Source organism: Gekko japonicus, unplaced genomic scaffold (genome assembly GCF_001447785.1).
Source record: "Gekko japonicus isolate JY-2015 unplaced genomic scaffold, Gekko_japonicus_V1.1 scaffold966, whole genome shotgun sequence".
In the NCBI taxonomy this organism is placed as follows: domain Eukaryota; kingdom Metazoa; phylum Chordata; class Lepidosauria; order Squamata; family Gekkonidae; genus Gekko; species Gekko japonicus.
Genome location: NW_015169202.1, coordinates 60785 through 81182, shown reverse-complemented (window position 1 = coordinate 81182; position 20398 = coordinate 60785). Strand labels below are relative to the sequence as shown.

At 44.8% G+C, this 20398-nt stretch overlaps 1 protein-coding gene across 1 annotated transcript in view; it reads left to right on the top strand.

The window, feature by feature from the left end:
- LOC107114752 (chromosome unknown open reading frame, human C10orf107) overlaps positions 1-20398 on the top strand; it is a 117496-nt gene that overhangs the window by 91052 nt on the left and 6046 nt on the right. The window contains exons 6-7 of the mRNA XM_015416343.1: positions 15753-15875; positions 17876-18010. Of these exons, the coding sequence (XP_015271829.1) occupies positions 15753-15875; positions 17876-18010 (258 nt within the window). The remainder of the gene's footprint in view (positions 1-15752; positions 15876-17875; positions 18011-20398) is intronic.

Here is a 20398-nt window from a genome sequence, read left to right as displayed (position 1 = left end):
TCTTCAAACTGTTTATAATAGATTGCTGTCAGCTAGTCTGAACCTGATGCTTTATCCTTTTTTGCTTTAATTGCCTGAGAAATTTCTTTAATTGTTGTTTGGTTTAGAATTTTTAATGTTCTGATGTAAACTTTATAAAAGGGATGTCTTTTAAATATTCTGTTGTTCGTTGCCAAACTACTTCTATGGGACTGTGGTGTGCGAATATTTTTGGTTGTTATTAGTTATTAGTAAATTACTCCATTACTACACAAAACAAGAAAAAGAAGAGATTGGATTTTACCCCAGCCTTCACTACCTGAAGGAGTCTCAGAGCTGCTTACAATCCCCTTCCCTTCCCCTCCCCACAACAAAGACCCTGTGAGGTAGGTGGGGCTGAGAGAGCTCTTTCGAGGACTGCTCTTGAGAGAACAGCTCTGAGATAGCTGTACCACACTGTACTTGTTAAAATGCCAGTAAAGGGAAATCGAGTTTGGAAATTGACTTATTTTAATGTTATCTTATGGTTTTGTTACCTTATGGTTTTAATTTTTAATAACAAAATAAGTAAATAATATTAATTATTTGCAGAATTTTAAGCCATATAGTTGTTCAAAAGCTGTGTATACTAGACAGTCTATACATAATTTAATTTAACATCTTTCTGTCTTTACTTTAGAAATTGCTTCATACCAACATTACAAAGGTTGACAAATGGTAAATTAATAAATTTAAAGTATTTAATTTTATTTAAAAACATTTTTATATAGAGTTTAATTTCTGTTGTTATTGTTTTCCTTTCTTAATAAAGTTCGTTGACAACAAAATGGTCACTTTTTGTTTCCTGTATTTTCCCATCTAAGCCTTTACACTCAAGAGCATTAAAGCCCTCTTCATACAGGCCAGTTTTGTATAGTAATGAAGTAATTTACTAGTAACATAGCAAAATTATTATTTAATTATACTTGACAAAATCACAACACAAATTGTTGCATGTGAATATGACATTTTTAATCCTAAAATAACAATATAAAATATAGGTTTTCCTGTTCATTCTCATAAATGGAGATGAATGGTTATTCACAATTATAAATACCTATGGTGCGTTACATGGTATTTTTCCATGTGGTCTTCTTTCCGTGTGGGCTTTTTTCTGTGTGGGTTTTTTAATGGGTTTTTTCCCATGTGGGCTTATTTCCATGTGGGCTTTTTTCCTGTGAGCATTTATGGCCGTGGGTTTTTTTTCTGTGGGCTTTTTTTCCTGTGGACTTTTTTCACAGAACCTTTCTTAACACATTTGTTGGTAAATCCTGAAAGATCTGCAGTTTTTCTGCTATTTTTAATGGTGATTCTCTTTGCTTTTTTAGGATTGTGTCTCACATTTTGTTATAATTGATGCAAACCAGTAGCTTATTATTTTGATGAATAATGATATTATTTTGATGAATCAAGAGATTCTGTTAAACTGGGACTCAGATAACAGAAGCCCTGCTATTACGTAGTATCTCATTTGTTTGGTAGTGAGTTGGCTTTAGTTTGTGGTATGGGGTTATTTTTAATGGAGGTGTCAAAATATAGGAAGATATTGGCTGCTTTCTGTTAGCAGCACTCTCTGCAACTGGCAAAGAACATACACTGGCAGCATTCATTAGTGTAACTTTCTCTGTTGGCCAAAAGGAGAATGTTTCAAAACTATTTATTAACTTGAATTCAAGGGAAAATATGTATTATTCTGGCAGTATGTTTCCTGATAATAATTTGTGGGCTAGATGTAGAAAAGGAAAAGTAGAAACCATTAAATGATTTTGCTGTTGGTAAACATGACTTAAAGGTTCCATGTTGATGTTCATTAATATAAATTACCACTTTTCAGACGATTCTCGTGTCCTTGAGGCCAAGGTGCCTCTAACTGATAACGTGCAGCTTCCTGGATTGTCGATATTATGCTGCTATTAAAATACGTAAAAGAAATATTTTGCCTACAGAGTTGCCTTTCACAGTGATAGACATGTCTTCCGTTGGCCAGTTCATATTCTTTAGCAGACAAGAGAATGTGAGGAAGTAGTTATCCATCCAGAAATAAAATGTCCTGTTAGGAACACGTGAAGCTCATAAGGCTTATTTGGGGGCTCATAGAGTTCTGTTTAAATCCTAGAAATCATTTTCAGTTCTTTTGTTTTTATTTTTTTTTAAGCTTCTAGCCCTCACTGTTTTGAAAAGGTGCTTGAAAGCTTGTGGAGCATCAGGAAGGCTCAAGGTCTTTGGATCCCAGCCAACATACCATCTGGTGCACATCCATGGGAGGCAAAATCTGGAGATGAACCAGGAAACAATTCCGTTCAGAGAATAACATGCTTTCCGTCTGTGGAACAAGAGCAGATTTTAAAATTACATGAACAACTCTTTGTAGCTTATTAGCCACAGCACTTTGCTCATCTGTTGAACAAGCGTGGGCATGTCTGATGTGTTCTATTTTTATTCCTCAAGCTGAAATGAACAGCGATGAACGGGTATTTTGAATGAACTTGGCAAAATCCTTCCCGAACTAGGCTAAGTGGTTCAGTTTACAGGCTTGCTTATGTCCGAAATGAACTTCTTTGATTCCGCCCGTGGGGTGAGCATAGGGTACATAACTGAAGAAATGTGTATGCGCAGCAAGGAAGAAGGAAATCTACTTAGGCGTAATTCTGGTTTGACCCAAACGCTGACTCTGTGACAAAATTACTAACTATTTGGATCTGTCTGTGCGGCAGAAATTTTAAATAAATGGCTATTATTACTTCTGGCTGTTCAGTGCTGGGCTGACTGATGGCTGCCGTGCCTCTGGGCCCCAGCAATATGTGGATCGTGGCACCGCAGGTTGGTTGGGCCCATGCCACGGAGGCCCCCCAGCCCGATCATTCTGCCAGGTCGAGAAAATGCAAATATCTGTATTGCAGCTGCCTGAATACTACAGCATGGCTGCTTTCCCTTGCAGACCTTGCAAAATGGCTAGCAGTAGCTCATCTGAAAAGATTTGTGTGCTGTCCCTCAGCAGGGCCTCTAGTTGCTGCTGTTGTGACAATACCATTGATGTGACAACCTTTACTTCAAGAACTGCGAAGCCCCTTGGTCTGATACCAGAGAGATCTCGATGTCACCAAGGGCAAGGTGCTTCCTGTTCATGACAGGACTTGAGCATGTTTACTTGTAGGACGTAAGCTTCTGTCCTTGTTTGGCCTAACTTCACCTCATAGGTATCCTGTCCTTTCTTTTGCACTATAGGGAAAAGATCTTGCTACACGGTGGGAGAGGATCCACCAGCCCCTGTCTTATGGACCAGGATGAGGTTCTTTGCTTAAAAGCCCCACCTCTTGGCCATCCAGTCATATCTTCAGGCAGGATTGGGCCATCTGTGATGGTTTAATACCTGGCTGTGGGCAGCTGCTGCCCACTGCTGAAGGTTCTGTAAGAGTATGTTTATCTTTTCTTTGCCCAGTGCTGTCATTTCTGTCTATGCCTTAACCAGTTCCGCTAGTGGTCTTTGGAGGGAGTGTGCAAACAAAAGCTTAAAGGTGGACTCCTCTAGAGGTGCTTGGGAAATGCCAACAACATTCAAACAACAACTGATCCAGCAAGGGATTTTGTAATGTATTCAATAGCTGTCATTGAATGCATGATGTATGTGAAACATCTAATTGACTTGCCATGTTGAGCTTCGTCCTGGGCTAGGATCCAAATCCATCCAATCGCATTGCTAGCCCAGGAAGCACCTAGCCAATCACTTTACAGCAAGCTCCCTGAGTGGGAACGTCCGTGATTGGTCCTTATATGAACAACCGTATTGGTTGGTATTTGTTCAGTGGGTGGGGCTACATTAGCCGGGAGAGTTTAAAAGCAGGACAACTGCAATGTAAAAGCTGAACTGTTCTGTTCAGGCTATCAGATGTTGATCCGTGTTGGAGTTGTGTTCGAGTTGAAGAATAAAGCTGTGTTCTTGCTGAATCACTCTCCGACTTCTTTGTTAAGCGAGCGACTTAACAGATTTGGTTGTGCTCCATCATTCAAAACGTGGTCTTGGAGGGTTGGTTGGGTAGCTGTGGATGAGAAAGGCATGCCCTTGTCTAGTAGATTCCTAAGCAGTGGAGCAAAGAGCCAGCTGTGGGCGTGCTGGGCCAACCAGAAGTAGACACACAGTTTCCAGCAGTGGCATGACTGGGTGGTTCTGACAGTGTGGTGACCACACTGGGACTAGGGGAGGATATAAGGACTAGAAATAATGCCCGTTGCGGAAATAAATACAACGGGATCTAGAAAGAGGCTCTGGGAGAGTGCTCTGGCTTTGGGCAAACAGTGTCAGTTTCCTGTGGCGACCTCAGCAGGGTTTAATGACAGAGTCCACTGTTTTCTCCAGAGGGACTGATCTCTGCTACCTGAAGAGCATTTGTATGTTTGATTTATCTGTAGCCCTCACCTGGAGAGTGGTAACCATTGTTACCCATTCTCCTCTCCCCTATGAGGTATGTTATGCAACTGAAAATTCCAACTGCCTTGCGGGGGGGGGGGAGTTTGAGGTGTGGAATGGACTGAAGTCCAATCAGCTTCCATATGCAAAAGACCAGGTTGTCGCAGCAGTTGTGGTGTGGGCGGGACCCGGGCTTTGCCTTCTGATTGGTGGCGATATATGCTGAGGAGCAGTGCCATCAGCCATACACTAAGGGAGTGCATTTTAGAATTAGAACTTTGGCACCCACTATTCAATTATATATAAGGAGAGATGCTTGCAGGCTTCTTCAAGGGCAGTCGTGTTGGCAGAGTAATTAACACAGCAACGGTGCACAGCCCGATTAAAGAGTAGATAAAGATTTTTATATTGGTATGTTATGCAATGCTAATTTAGGAATTAACATGCTTGCCCTCTGGCTGGTTCCTTTTGCCCAGCTCCTTGAGGAGTGAACCACTGACTGTCTTCCAGCAGAGCCAGCACAGCGTGTGTATCTGAGGCGCCCTTCTGCCACTGTGGCCAGGGTGTGACATCGTTCAAGAGGAGTCGAGTGTTCAGTAAACAGATTCCGATTTTCTGGCAGGCTATTAGGGAAAAACATTCAAACTGACCTTACTCTTGCTCTTCACTCCAAAAGCATGGCAGTTATGCCTTGAGTAGGGTCAACTTTCTCTTGTTCTTCACGTGTAAAGATTGCGAAGGATTCCTGTGGTCCAAAATAACTAGGTAAGTAAATACTTGGTTCTGGTTTCCTCGATATTTTGGGAACAGACATTCTGTACTGTGCTTAATGAGTTCCGGAGCCATTTGTGTAATGTTAAATTTTCAGTGCTGCGCGCTGCTAAAAAGTATTTCCATCCATCAGTTCTTCTTTTATATCTCCATAAATGTAGAATCACACATAGATAAAACAGTGCGATAATTTTTTTTTTTCATTTCAAGCAAACATAAGAAGCATAACATCTGGGGGAAGTGGAATTTTATATTGGTGTGTGACGCAATATTAATTGTATAATAAGTTCCACATCTGGGAAGCTCATCTATGAGGACTTTTTAGCGATCCGTTTTCCCTGCATTCTTCAGAATAGTTGTTATTATTTATGCTATTTCAATGTAGCTATCGTGCCCACTTTTGTAAAAAGCCAATCTGCTCTTTGTCGACCACAGAGACTGCATATGGGAGACACATGGAGGGAAGTGGATCTATTGTAGCACTTCTCTGGTGTACTTACGGGCGATCACACAATGAACATCTGCCTTCCGTCCCTAACCGTTGCAAACAGCCTTTAAACCTTTGTATTCTGCTACTAGGTCCCCAAGTGGTGGTATCCTGAGTGCACCGGTTCCAGCCACATTATCCCCATCTGATCGCTCTCCGCTGGTGTCTAATCACTTCCGTTTGGAAGCCCGAGGCGTCCAGCGAAGCTTCACCCCATCGTTCATAATAATAATTTTTAAAATGTGCCTAGTGTAAGGCTTTAGACGAGTCCGGGACCTCACGGAGGCCAGTTTCAGAGTAAAAATTTAAAGGGATGTCTTCGCTTCAGGGCATGCTTTTCGGGACAGGGTGTTCTGCGCCTGCGTGAAGATCTCAACTCTGTGGATGGCTGCTTATGCGCATTTGCAAAATGTAAAAAAATTTTAAAAAACTGCCGACGAGTGAACGGGCATATCGCAATGTGCTGCGCAGTCAGGAGGTGAGTGTGATCGGGTTTCTTCCAGATCAAACTGCTCCGGTTCCAACCGGCTGAAACGGCGGGTCTGAACGCACCCACAGAGTGATACTCAGACTGAGGCTGCAGTCTAAAGAGCTCCTTTAGGCATGCACAAGGATTTATACAAGCACACTGGCTACCTCTGTTTCAGCCTCTTTGGCTGTAGCGTCTCACATGACACCGGGAGATGCTCGTGAACTTTCTCCAGCTGCCAGGAGGTCTTGACAAGGGGCAAGGAACGATGCTTCTAGGGTGGACTCATAAGCCTCTACATTCACTGATCTCGTCAGTACTCCCTTTGGCTTTGCAGCTGACCAAGCAACTTCTTCCGCTCTGAAGCAGTCGACATAGAGAACCGGAGGGGCAAGGCAGGGCTGTGCCTGTTTTGCATAATTATCATAACCGCTAACAGTCTGCAAATGATTGTCTGAAACTGGCAGGTCTTAAAAGTGTTTGGTAGACATATTTCACATAGAGAATCTGCATAATTTTTTTTTTGTTCTGAAATTTCTACCCTACTGTGAAAAACCCAAGACGTTGCGTGACCATAGAAATCGCATGTTTCATATGGCATTGAAACTGGGCTTCTTTCTTACTTGTCTCATTGGTTCCAGTCCATTAGCATCTCAGCTGTGAAGATCTGAATCGGCCTCTAGCCTTTGCTCCGCTGTCTTAGCAAACCCACGCTGGAACAGAAATTCCCCTCTACGTTGCATGCCACTTTCACTTCGATTGATTGTCGGATTTTATGGCAGTGTCCAGACTGCATGCCGCTTTTGCTTTATTTGATCTCTCGGTTTTATGGTAGCCGTCTGCATAGATTTGTGGCTGTTTTATGGCCATTCAGGGGTGACTCTGCAGTCAGTATGGCGTTGACCCGGAGTGTTTGAATGTGGTTCTGAGCCGCATCTTTTTCTGTTCCAGTGTGGGTTTGGTAAAACAGCGGAGCAAATGCTCGATGCAGATTGGGCCACAAGAGCTAGAAAAAACTCTTTAAAGAAGGAAGCTGGAATTCTGCCAGATATCCCTGGCCTGCTCAAAAGTGCTTTCTGGGAGGAAGAAAGTGTGACGCGCAGTGTGGAGGAGGAGGCTCAGGGTGCTGTAAAACCCTCTCTCCTCCTGCATCTGAGATTCTGAGGCCTGAGGAGTGGACCCTGCAGTGGAGCCGGCAGAGGCAGGAGGGGCAGATGATAGTGGTAGGCCCCTGGCATTTGCGACACCCACGGACCTCGGTCCTCTGCAGTCAGTGTTTTTTTCCGGACCATGCTCATCCCTGCTTAGGATTGCATTCGATTAAAGTAGTCTTGCATTGTTGATTTTAAATTTTGCTTTTTGTATGTATTTTCTGTGAACTATTTTATGTATTTTCCTTATATTGTAAACCTCCTTGAGCACTGTAAGGAAGAAAACCCACTAATAAATGTTTTAAATGACAAATGACAGCTGCAGAGGCCAACTGGCAGGGCTGTATGCGTACAGTTTGGTTTTTAAGAAGCTGAAACTCCATGGATCAGCTGCTTTTCGAGAGTGAACCAGTGACTTGATTCATATTCAGCCCCTTTCATACAGGTGTTAGGTGAGCTTTCATACAACCTGAATGCTTCCATCATTACTGCTGTGGCAGTTTCTACCCTCTTGGCACTCAACAAGGAACCAGCTGTAGGGCCAGAAAATGTTAGTCCCCTGGTGTCTTCTCCTGAAACCTCTACTCTGCAACCCCTGGACTTTGACGTGCCTCACAGGCCTGATTTGATCTTGCCCATTGCAGGTGTTACTGACTGACCTGGAAACGCCCGGCCAAAGCATGTTTTTGTGGATGGCCCTGAGACGGGAGACAGCCCACCCCTGGGGTTGATGGGGGTGTCTGGGCTAGGTGAGGCAGAAGTGAAGGCTCTTCAAACTTTGACCTTCCTGGGTCATCTCGCTGGGGATTTTGGATCCTTCCTGTGTTTAGGCGGAAGGTGTTTTGACTGTGGATCAGTACTGGGTGCTGACGTTTATAAACAACTGGTGGATATTTTATCTCTTTTGCCATCTGTTTTTCCCAATTAATTAGATTGATTTCCCCCCCTATTTAGCTGACTGATGGTATTGATTACCCCTACTATAGATTGCCTTTGGATATTTTTCCGATTAATTCGTTTGGATTAACTGGATTAAATTTCGAAACAGGCTGCTAAATTAATTAATTTGATGTTGATTATAATTAATTGATGGATATTTTGTAGAGATTACTGTATCGTAGTTTTTCGACTTATTAATCAATTTGTTGTATATTCCTGGTATTTTGGTAGGGTGGGTAGTTTACTAAGCTGAGGGTGGGAGAGGGCTGGGTTTGATATTTTATTTTATATTGTTTATTAGGTTGCTATTACTGTTGGGTTTGTATTTTTTACCTCTAATTGCCATTGTCAGATGCTTAGTAGGCCTTACTTTAGGCTAATAACATCTGGCAGGGGAGGCCATGTCTGGGTTGGGGATTCCAGTGATAGAGGGGCAGGGGAGATATGACAGTGGGACAAGGTGGTATGTAGGAAGGGGGCAGAGATATGGTAATGCTCGGTCCCCTTCCTGCCTTCCTCCCATCCTGAGGGATGCTGGTTGTGAGGCTAGCAAAGCATAACTTTCTCTGACACTGGTGTTGTGCAATGCCAGGTCTATTAATAATAAGATCTCTGTTCTCCGGGATTACCTGGTAGACCAACATGTCGGAGACCTGGCATCTGTGACCGAGACCCGGGTTTGGAAGGGTGAGAGTGTTGCCCTGAACCAACTTACCCACCCCCAGCTTTTTTGGTCCTACACCAGTCCCGGACTAACGGGGGGGGGGTGGCATTCCTTATCCAGGAGACTTTGTCCTTCAGGGTGCTCCCCAAAATAACTGGCATTGAATGTGTTGGCCTTGTGTTGGAAGCAGAGGAGAGTTTGGCTATCTGGCTAGTGTACCAACCACCTAATGCACCAGCAGATACCCTGCTGGGCTTGTTGGAAGCTGTATCTGGCTGAGCTTTGGAGTACCCCAGACTTTTAGTTCTAGGGGAGTTCATTCTCCATGCTGATGATGTGATCTCCTCTCAGGCCAAAGACCTAGTGTTGTGCATGGTGGCACTGGGACTCTTCCAGTTTATTTTAGTTCCTACACATCAAGCAGGCCACACAGCACCCTCTCCGTCCTTGTACCAGGTTAACCCCATGGTACACCCCGGGGCTACAGAGGATGAAGCAAGAACTGAGACGGCTAGACTGAGGGTGGCAGCATACTCCTGATGAAGCTACGAGAACATCTTATAGATTGTTTATGAAATCTTATGAGATGGCAGTGAAGGTCACTAAAAGGACTTTTTATGTGGCCTCCATTGCGTCTGCTAGCTCTCGCCTGGCCCAATTATTTAGGACTATTTGGTCTTTGACTACCTTGCCGCAAGGCAAGCAAAATGATAGGGATCTGGCCATTGGCTGTGAGGCATTTGCAAGCTATTTTACAGATAAAGTCTTGTCACTTTGTCAGGGCCTCCCTGTTACGCTTGATACAGTAAGGGAACTGGGACCCCCTTGTTGGTCTTCTGGTCCACTTTTGGACCACTTCAGTCAGCTCTCCAGTGAGAAAGTGGGTAAGATCCTGGTGGCTGTAAGGCCTACCATGTGCCCCTTGACCTGTGCCCATCCTGACTAGTTAAAGCTTGCAGGGATGGGGTTCCGGACCCCTTGGGAGACACTATCAACTTATCCCTCTCTTCAGGAGTATTCCCAAGGGGCTTGAAGGAGGCCATGGTACGTCCACTTCTCAAAAAACCATCACTGGACCCTGCAGTCCTTGCGTACTGCCCAGTCTCAAATCTTTAGTTTTTCAGTAAACTACCTTACTGAAAAACTAAAGATTTGAGACTGGGCAGTACGCAAGGAGAGGGCAGTGGCTGACCAGCTCCAGGCTTTCTTAGATGATGCTTCCATTCTGGACCCCTTCCGCCCCGGGCATGGGGTGGAGACTGTGCTGGTCGCCCTCACAGATGACCACCGGAGGCACCTGGATCAAGGCGGGTCAGCGCTGCTGTTGCTTTAAATCTGACAGCAGTGTTCAACACGGTCCACTATGATCTCTTGACCCACCACCTTGCCGACATTGGGATCTGGGGGACTGCTTCACAGTGGCTGTCCTCCTTTCTCCATGGTCACGGACAGAAGGTAGCGCTAGGGCAGGGGATGTCCCTGCATTACCGGCTTGAATGTGGAGTGCCGCCGGGGGCAATCCTCTCTCCGATGTTATTTAACATCTACATGTGCCCCCTCGCCCAGTTGGTCCAGGGATTTGGCCTGGGTTGTCACGAATATGCGGATGACATCCAGCTCCGCCTGTTGACGGATGGTCAGACAGATGCCGCCTCAGACATTTTGGACAGGGTGTTAGAGGCCGTGGCTAGATGGGTGCAGCAGAGCCGGCTGAGATTGAATCCAACAAAAATAGAGGTCCTGTACCTGAGTTGTGGGGGATTAGGGTCGGGAATCAGGCTCCCAGTTTTCGGTGGGGTACCATTGGTGCTGGCACAGCAGGTAAGGAGTTTTGGAGTGATGCTAGATCCCTCACTTACTATGGAGGCCCAGGTCACTTTGGGTGCCCAATCGGCCTTTTATCATCTTTGACTCATCAGGCAGCTGGTTCCCTGTCTTACCTCTCAGGATGTAGCTACAGTGATCCATGCAGTGGTCACTTCCAGGCTGGACTACTGTAACTCACTTTATGTGGGGCTACCCTTGGGCCTGATCTGGAAATTGCAGCTAGTGCAGAATGCGGTGGCATGCCTACTGACGGGGATGCCTTCGCAGGTGCGCGTGCAGCTGGTGTTGCGCCCACTGCACTGGCTGCCAATCGAATACTGGATCCAGTTCAGAGTTATGGTTTTGACCTTTAAAGCCCTATGTGCCCTGGGGCCATCATACCTGCAGGACCGCCTCTCCCCATATGAGCCCCAGAGAGCTTTGTGCTCTTCTGATCAGCACCTCCTGGTGATCCCCAGCCCAAGGGACGTCCACTTAGCCTCAACCAGGGCAAGGGCTTTTTCGGCCCTTGCCCCCAACCTGGTGGAACATGCTCCCACCCAAGATCAGGGGCCTGCGGGACCTACTACAGGTCCACAGGGCCTGTAAAGCGGAGCTGTTCCACCAGGCTTTGGGTTGAGGCAGTGGACATTCAACCATTCTGGCCTCCCCTGTCTATAGCCCCTTTCCAGTGCCCTGCTGCTTTAGACAACATCACTTGGGCACTGGAGCTTTTCATTCATCTGCCGCGAGGCATGGGATCTTTCTGCTATTGTTTATTATGCCGTCTGTTGTTTTATTGTTTTTATCCCTTTTATTGTTTTATGAATCTTGTGTTGTAAGCCACCCTGACCCCACTCGTGGGATAGGGCAGGGTATAAATGTAGTAGTAGTAGTAAAATAAAGACCTGGCAGGAGGGATACAGCAAGCTTTCTCCTTGACATGCTCTTTTTAATGTGTGCAGGGGATGGTTGTGCATCCACGAGCCCTTCTACACTGCAGTTTCCTGCAGCCTGAATTGTCACAACCTAGACACAGGTTCTCAAATCATCATTGAGAACAAGGATGTAGTACCAGAATGATTCCACCAATAAGTTTCACTGAAGCTGCACTCCTTTATTTAATATACCAGAATGATTCCACCAATAAGTTTCACTCCTTTATTTAATACCGTGTTGCAATATTTACGTTCTACCTTCCTTTCCATTGATGGGAGCTCACACACATGCCCCAGCTAAGCAGGGCACAGTTTGAGCAGATAGATCAATAAAACACATACCAAGCACACCCAAGAAATCCTCTGCCTCTCCAAAATAGCACTCCAACAAAAACAGCAATCTCTCCTAAAGGCCCTCTTGAACAACACTACTTTCAAAAACAAGCCTGGGAGGGTCCCCTCCTAACCTTCTCAAAGATGGCACCATGACCAAAACAAAAAGCTGATTTAACACACTTGGGTGTGGCAAGAACCAGGATGAATTGCTGGAGCAGATCTGAGTTGGTGCATAGATTTATGCCAGGAGAGAGGGTACTTTTATTTATTTGGGTGTGTAACCATGGATGAATATAGTGAGACACACAGACAGTCCGTGTTCATTATTTTGGATGGCGCTGAGCACAAGCAGGGTCATGTGTATGACTCAAATGAGTGAACAAAGGGGGGGCAACTGAACTTTAGTAGGCTTTTTATCTGTGCAAACAAAATTGGTTGCATCAGACTAGCATCTCTCCTGCAGTGTAGTTTATTTAGCACAATGGCTTGCATCTATCCTGGTTCAAAGTCATTTTGCATTCCTCCAAGCGAAGGGGTGGCCCTGTATTGCTAATGAGCAAAACGACAAATTGTTCAAAGAAATGGATTTACATAATCAACTGATAGTATTTATAATTTCCTTTTTGATTTGCATTTTGTTTTTCCGTTCAGAAATGAGCAAATGCTCCGGGAGGTGGAAATTTTATTCGGTTTCGCTGTACCTCCCTAACCACTCAGCCATTTGAATGGGCCGTAGTGGGGGCGGTGGTGGGGGGCAACCATGCGAAAGGAATGTTGTAAAGAAAATGTTGAGTTCTGAATTGTGCAGCCATTGTAAAAGAAAGTTCTGGTGTATTTTTTTTGGGCCTAATTCCTTCAAAGCTTGTAGAAGCAAATTGCTTGAAATCCATTCACGTGCTTCAGAAAGCTGTAAATTTCTCCGGGGGGGGGGGGGAAATGTAACTTTAAAAAACAGGATTATAATTCTGACCCTGTCTCCTCTGTTTTTTTTAATAGATTTTACGACATAATCATTGGTAATAGTATACATGAGGTTTTGTTTAAAGGAAATACAAAGACTTAATTGTACTTTTTTTAAAGGAAAGTATTGCATCAGAAGGATTCATTTAAATACATTTGGCTCTGGGCACTCTTCACAATTCACTCATTCTGAATTTCCCCTGGACTTGTTAAGAATGCAAAATATAGGAAGGAACGAGTCAAATAGCGCTTTTTAGATCAGTACATTCTGGCTTCAAAGCACAGTTCTGCTCATAAACCTCTATTACTAAACAAAATACTTCATTTTAATTCTATGTTGCAACTACAGGGTGTTTTTTTTAAAAAAAATCGTGTTGGCTAAATGTTAGCGCTGTTGTGAGTCACAAAAGAGAATCCTTCTGCTGTAATGTAGTTCTAATTGGCTGTTTGAATGGGCCACAGTAGGGGTGGAAGCTAAGCGAGCACATAAAAAGAAACGTTGGGAGAAAATGGTAAGTTCACAATCCCGTTCCACGGGCTTAGAAGTCCCTGTAAAGACGTGTGCATACATTAAAACATCTTAATTTTTTAAGGCTGAATAATTTTGGCAATTTAAATTACAACCAGATTCTGGTCCCGAGCTTCAAAATCACTGATAAAATGGTGGTTTTCAAATTACTCTGGAAAGCCTGCCAGAAATGACCATCGTGCCTCTTGAGAGAGGACTCAGCAACGTATAAACCTGCCATGTTCCGGCCCAGTGAGCCTGGAGCAGCCTCAGGTGAGGAGACCTGCCCCCGAGAGGAGGAAGAGGAGGTGGTGGGCCCATGTAGCCTGGCTGAACCAGCAGCCTTTGTCCAGAGAAGACTAGGTGGGCTGCGGCTTTTAAAAATTAAATACAAAATGAAAATAAAATTTTAAAAAATTGGGACTTTGTTGATGACCGTTCCACGGGCTTAGAAGTCCCTGTAAAGACGTGTGCATGCATTAAAACATCTTAATTTTTTAAGGCTGAATAATTTTGGCAATTTAAATTACAACCAGATTCTGGTCCCGAGCTTCAAAATCACTGATAAAATGGTGGTTTTCAAATTACTCTGGAAAGCCTTCCAGAAATGACCATCGTGCCTCTTGAGAGAGGACTCAGCAACGTATAAACCTGCCATGTTCCGGCCCAGTGAGCCTGGCGCAGCCTCAGGTGAGGAGACCTGCCCCCGAGAGGAGGAAGAGGAGGTGGTGGGCCCTTGTAGCCTGGTTGAACCAGCAGCCTCTGTCCAGAGAAGACTAGGTGGGCTGCGGCTTTTAAAAATTAAATACAAAATGAATATAACATTTAAAAAAATTGGGACTTTGTTGATGAAGCAGTAAGGAGCGCCAGCTCAGTAGCTGCTGGTGGAGGAAAAGACTAAAGCTTCGCCTCACCACAGATTGGTGGTGGTGGAAAGTTCCATCAAGCTACAGCTGACCTGGCAAACCCCATAGGGGTTTTAAGGCGTTCAGAGGTGGTTTGCCATGGCCTGCCTCCACCTCATGACCCTACTGTTGCTTGGAGGTCTCCCATCCAAATACTTGCAAAGGCCAATCCTGCTTAGCTTCCAAGATGTGACGATTATCAGACTAGCCTAGACTATTGTCAGACTCCCACAGCATCAACGAAGCACACACTTTGCAAGAAAGGTTTTACTTTATTTGAAGCTATAGGTGCATAAACAAGATCACTGTTCAGAATGAGGGTTAAGCAATGCGCATAATGAATTATAGGGGATTCAAAAAGCTGAGGCCCAATTGCAGGACTTCCCCCGCACGCCTTTGGGCCTGGGAGCAAACGCCTCTGAATAATCATAACATCTCTGCTTCTCACGGAGCTCACCATGAGATCACCCAAGCCACTATCCAGCAGCAACCACCTGTGGCCTTGAGAGATATGAACGTTCCTGCAGCTAGGCAATTAAGCGCATCAACAGGCATACATGGGAAAGTGAAAGCGCGCAAGCGCATGCACAGACTTCAGACAGGGGGGAAAACCTTTTGGCAGCTTGCTGACAACTATCCATTTTGGTGTAGTGGAGAGCTCTTTGGTGTAGTGGTTAATTGTGCGGAATCTAATCTAGGAGAACTGGGTTTGATTCCCCACTCCTCCACTTGCACCTGGCTGGATGATCTTGGGCAAGCTATGGCTCTGACACAGCTGTTCTTGAAAAAGAGCAGTTTCTGTCAGAGCTCTCTCAGCCCCACCTACCTCACAGGGTGTCTGTTGTGGGGAGGGGAAAGGGAAGGAGTTTGTAAGCTGCTCTGAGGCTCCCTTGGGTAGTGAAGGGCGGGGTATAAATCCAATCTCTTCCTCTTCTTCTTCGCGAGGAACTATCTGGGCATTGGCACCAGTTTGGTGTACCAGGGAAAGAAAGAACTGTCATTTTTCAAATTATTAAACTTACGCAAGGCAAAATTCCTTTTCTAAGAGCTATTAAATGGTGATGACTGTGCAGAGATGGCCTGGTATTGTATCACCAGGTGCCAAGCAAACGCATGTGTGTCAGACTGCCGTGGTGTTCAGCATCTGTTTAAAGATGAACACTTTTTTCAGCTTTCAGGAGGACTCATGGGGGGGGGGAATACACATATGACTAGAAATTAAATGCAGATCCGGAAAGGAGGTAATCCAATTCACTCAGAAAGTAACAAAAAGTGTTGCTGCGTCAAGGGCCTGAGGCGTTTTATTCCCTTTCTTGAAAAGGTCATGGGCAAATGATGAGTGTTAATTACGTCTCCATTACATAAGCTTCCTTTTTCGCTTGTTTCCCTGAACAGAATGTTGTAGAGCTCGTCAAGCCTGCAGATGCCCCTTTCCCTGCTCCCTTGGAAGAAGGTCTGGCTTGCGACATCTATTCCGCCTTTATAGCGTTAATTCCAGCTGCAGAGGATGTAGTCGAGGTGAGGGGGGAGGTGTTCAATATTGCAGTTACGTTGGTTGAGAATAACTTGTTCCTTTATTCCTGGCCAACGACAAAGTGTAAGCAAGATCACTGCAGTTCTTTTAGTTCCTCTGCGGAGGGAGTTGCTGCTTTAATAGCGCTCGTTAGGGGTCTGCATTCAGGTCTACCCGAGCCAAAAGTATACCCAAAAATACTTAATCGGTATGTGGCGGGGGGGGCATATTTTGGCATCCCAAATGTATCTGAGTTTTCTTGGGAAGACTGAAAAAAAATCCGCCAGGACAGTGAGAACTGAGAGCTCCGCTCTGCCTCGCCTTGGCGTTGGCTTCTCTTGTAGCAGCCCAGTTTAAACCAGGCTGCAAGAGAAGTCAACCCAGGATCATCTTTGCTCGCAGGGAGCAAACTGTTCCTGGGGGTGCTGCTTCTGGTGTACGTTTTTTTTTTCCCCTTGTTCTTGGGTCTATTGGACCTGAAAAAAATCGGGATTTCTGAAAAATCCTGGATCCGAATATCACATTGGCATTGAGATTCGGGATTTTTCGGGAAGCCCAGAATTTTTTTTAAAAAATAGGGAGGGGCAAAATTCCACACACACTCCCCAAGCTCATACGAAGACAGGAGGGCCTGGCATGATGTGGTCCATGGGGTCACAAAGAGTCGGACTCAATTGTGCGACTGAACAACAACAGAGCTCATACTGAATTTGGCCTGCCTCGTCTCCTGCACAAGGCACTCCCTAGCTTTCAGCAGTGCTCAGCCACTCATAGGGCCATCCAAAGCACCTGCTCCTTGGGAGGAAAGCTATGGCAAACCTAGACAGCATAATACAAAGTAGTGACATCACCCTGCCAACAAAAGTCCATATGTTCAAAGCAATGTTATGCCCAGTAGTAATGTATGGCTGCGAGAGTTGGACCATAAGGAAGGCCGAGTGCTGAAGAATAGATGCTTTCGAATTATGGTGCTGGAGAAGACTCTTGAGAGTCCCTTGGACTGCAAGGAGATCCAGTCAGTCAATCCTAAAGGAAATCAACCCTGACTGTTCCCTGGAAGGCCAGATCCTGAAGCTGAACCTCAAATACTTTGGCCACCCAATGAGAAGGGAGCACTCACTGGAGAAGACCCTGATGCTGGGAAAGATTGAAGGTAAAAGAAGAAGGGGACGGCAAAGGATGGGATGGTTAGACAGTGTTATTGAGGCAACGAACATGAAATTAAGTAAACTCTGGAGAACGACAGGAGTGCCTGGAGTGATATGGTCCATGGGGTCGCGAAGAGTTGGACTCGACTGTGCGACTGAACAACAAGAACCCCACTGACTTCAGTGGGCTTAAAAGTGCTGTCCTCAGCAGGACAAAGTATCCTCCTAAGCAGAATTATACCCTTCTAGGTCCATTGAAATCAATGGAAGCAGAGTTATACCCTTCTAGGCCCATTGAAATCAATGGGCTTAGAGGGACGTAACTGTGTTTAGGATGGCATTAGTCGTTGTTGTTGTTCAGTCGCACAGTCGAGTCCAACTCTTCACGACCCCATGGACCACATCACGCCAGGCCCTCCTGTGTTCCACCATCCTCTGGAGTTTGCTCAATTTCACGTTCGTTGCATCAATAACACTATCTAACCATCTCATCCTTTGCTATCCCCTACTTCTGTTACCTCAGTCTTTCTCAGCATCAGGGTCTTCTCCGGTGAGTGCTCCCTTCTCATTGAGTGACCAAAGCATTTGAGCTTCAGCTTCAGTATCTGGCCTTCCAGGGAACAGTCATGGTTGATTTCCTTTAGGATTGACTGATTTGATCTCTGTGCAGTCCAAGGAACTCTCAAGAGTCTTCTCCAGAGTTAGGATGGCATGGTCAGCTTCTAAAACAATATGGCAGCCTTCCTTCTGCTGATCAGACCGAAATGTCAAAAGTGACCTATTTTGCACCAACACAATGATACTAGTTTTGTGCACTGTTGTTCAAGCATGTGGGATTTTCCTTGTATTCATATCAGGAAACTGAGGGAGGCGTTCAACTGGAAGAACAGCCTGAAGCAGAAACTCCTGTAGATCCTTTGACGGGTTATTGCATTGATGACATCAAGTCGGTACTGGGCGAAGTGACCACCGAAATGATTAGCCACCTTCAGGTATTGTTACTGGAAACCTATTTGTTAAATCCGGCTCTAATGTTGTTTTAAATGCCGGTGATCTAATTGAATTGAGGTCAATGATTTTACGGTTTTTAACTGATTATTGTTGTTGTTTTAAATTGTAAATCTGCATTAACTGCACATATATACATGTTGGTACTCGCCCTGAGCCTACAATGTGGGGAGGGTGGAATATAAGTTTAAATAAATAAATGAAAGGTATTGTTTAAGCTAATTTCAGTGACTGTAAGCTGAATCTGTTTTATGCTAGTGGAATTTATCTGGATAGCTGGAATTTATCTGCAATACATTATGCAAGAACGTATGTTCACTAACACAATTTTATACATGTATTAGCTGCATCAACCTTGACTTGATCCTGTTCTTATTCTTCCTATGGTACCTTCTTCAGCGCCACCATCCCACCCTCATGAAAAAGCAAACCAAAATGTGTATAGATCCAAGTCCCTGCACAGAGCCAGTTATGGACTTAGTATAATTCCTAGGCATGGAAAATATTTTACGTGGGGGGATGTCATTTTTGGTGAGAGGGTTAGAATCCAAGTCTTACGAGGAAAGGCTGAAAGAGTTGGGTATGTTTAGCCTGGGAAAGAGAAGGCTTAGAGGGGACATGATTGCAGTCTTCAAGTATTTGAAGGGCTGTCATGTAGAAGATGGAGCGGATCTATTCTCCCTTGCTCCGGATTGCAAGACTAGATCTAATGGGTGGAAATTACAAGGGAGTCGATACCGGCTAAATATCAGGAGAAACTTCCTAACTGTAAGAGTGGTTGAGCAGTGGAACAGACTGCCTCGGGGAGGTGGTGGATGCTCCTTCGCTGGACATTTTCAAGCGGAGGCTGGATGACCAACTTTCGGGTAAGTTGTAGGGCTATTTTTCGGCTGAGCGCCTGCAGAGTGCAGGGGGTTGGACTAGATGACCTGCAAGGTCCCTTCCAACTCTAATATTCTGTGATTCTGTGTCTGGTTACAGTGAGGTCCTAAGTAGAATTGCAGCCTTTGGAGTCCATTGAAGTTAATAGGCTTAAAGGGGTGTAGCTCTGTTTAGGATTGCACTGCAGGTTCCTGTCCATTGATGTGAGCATCCATGTCATTTATGTTTTGAGCAATACCAGTACTCTTGCAACTGGTGTTGATCGTACCGGTTGAGAACTATGTAATCATTCACTTTCAGCAGAGAATTGGAGGTTGGTTTCTTTGAATTATTGGTGTGTTACGATTTTAGTTTGAGGGCAGGAAAAGACAGGCTAAAGCAGACCTTCACAGCAGGTGGCCTATCAGCCATATATTGTAGCTTTCCGGGTGCTTGACAAAGCAGCTCCCCAATTCTAGCGGTCCCGGATAGTCCCCCAACACAGGAAGTTTATCAAGCCACCTGATAGTGGGATTCCATACTTGGCTGTGTTTGGCATGGTCTGTCATGTATTCAGGGATGGCTATCATGTGACTTCCCAGCCTGGATCCCATTGTTAAGGAGTTGTCAGAGGTGATCCATAACGACTCAAACCATCATAACAGTGTTGGTAGGGTAACCTCATCCAGGATTGCTTGGCATTTCCAAGGAACTGCGACATTAAGTGCCTTGCCTTGTTGCTGTTAACAAGTAAATGTGATGACTGCTTGCCTACACACCAGTGCACACCAAAGAGAAAAGAAGAGGTTGAAATAGATTGGATTTGACTAACTTATGAGAAGTGCAGATCTCATCCAATTTCCCCACTGTTGTTTAGTCCATAAATATTACCTAGCAGGCTGGCTTCGCTGCTGTCTTGTTGAGAGAGAGCAGAAGATGAGTCAAGCGAATCCCCTTATGTTCATCATCTTCTCCAATAAAAGTATAGAAGAGAAAGAGTTCTACTCAAAAAGTTTACAAGCAGCTTATTCCCCCTAACTCAAATTAGGGACAATGCAACAGAACTCAAGACAGCACTGTCTTTAGGACTGGTGTTGAGAAAAATGGTTGAAGTCAAACTGTGAAACAGAGAGGACAGACTAGAAAATGTCCTTCAAAGACAGAAATCAGAGAAGGACAGGAACGTGTGACCTGCAGAATGAGAAATCCTCATGGATATTTATTATATGGCTCTTCTGTTCCCAGTTCAGAAGAGATTAACACAGGGTGAAAGATGGTTCAGATGTGCATCTGGTGTCTCTTGTGAATGAACTCCATTGCTATGACTGTGTCCTCCTGCCTACCTTTATTTCTTAAGGGGCTATCTGGCTCTTCAGAGCCAGTTTCAGGTTGGCCAAGTCTGCAGTGTCTGAACATAGCCTGACTCAAACAGGACACAGTATTTTGTTCCAGGATGCTGAAAGGCTGGACCACACATCCAATTACCATGTCAAATTACACAGGGAAGCCAT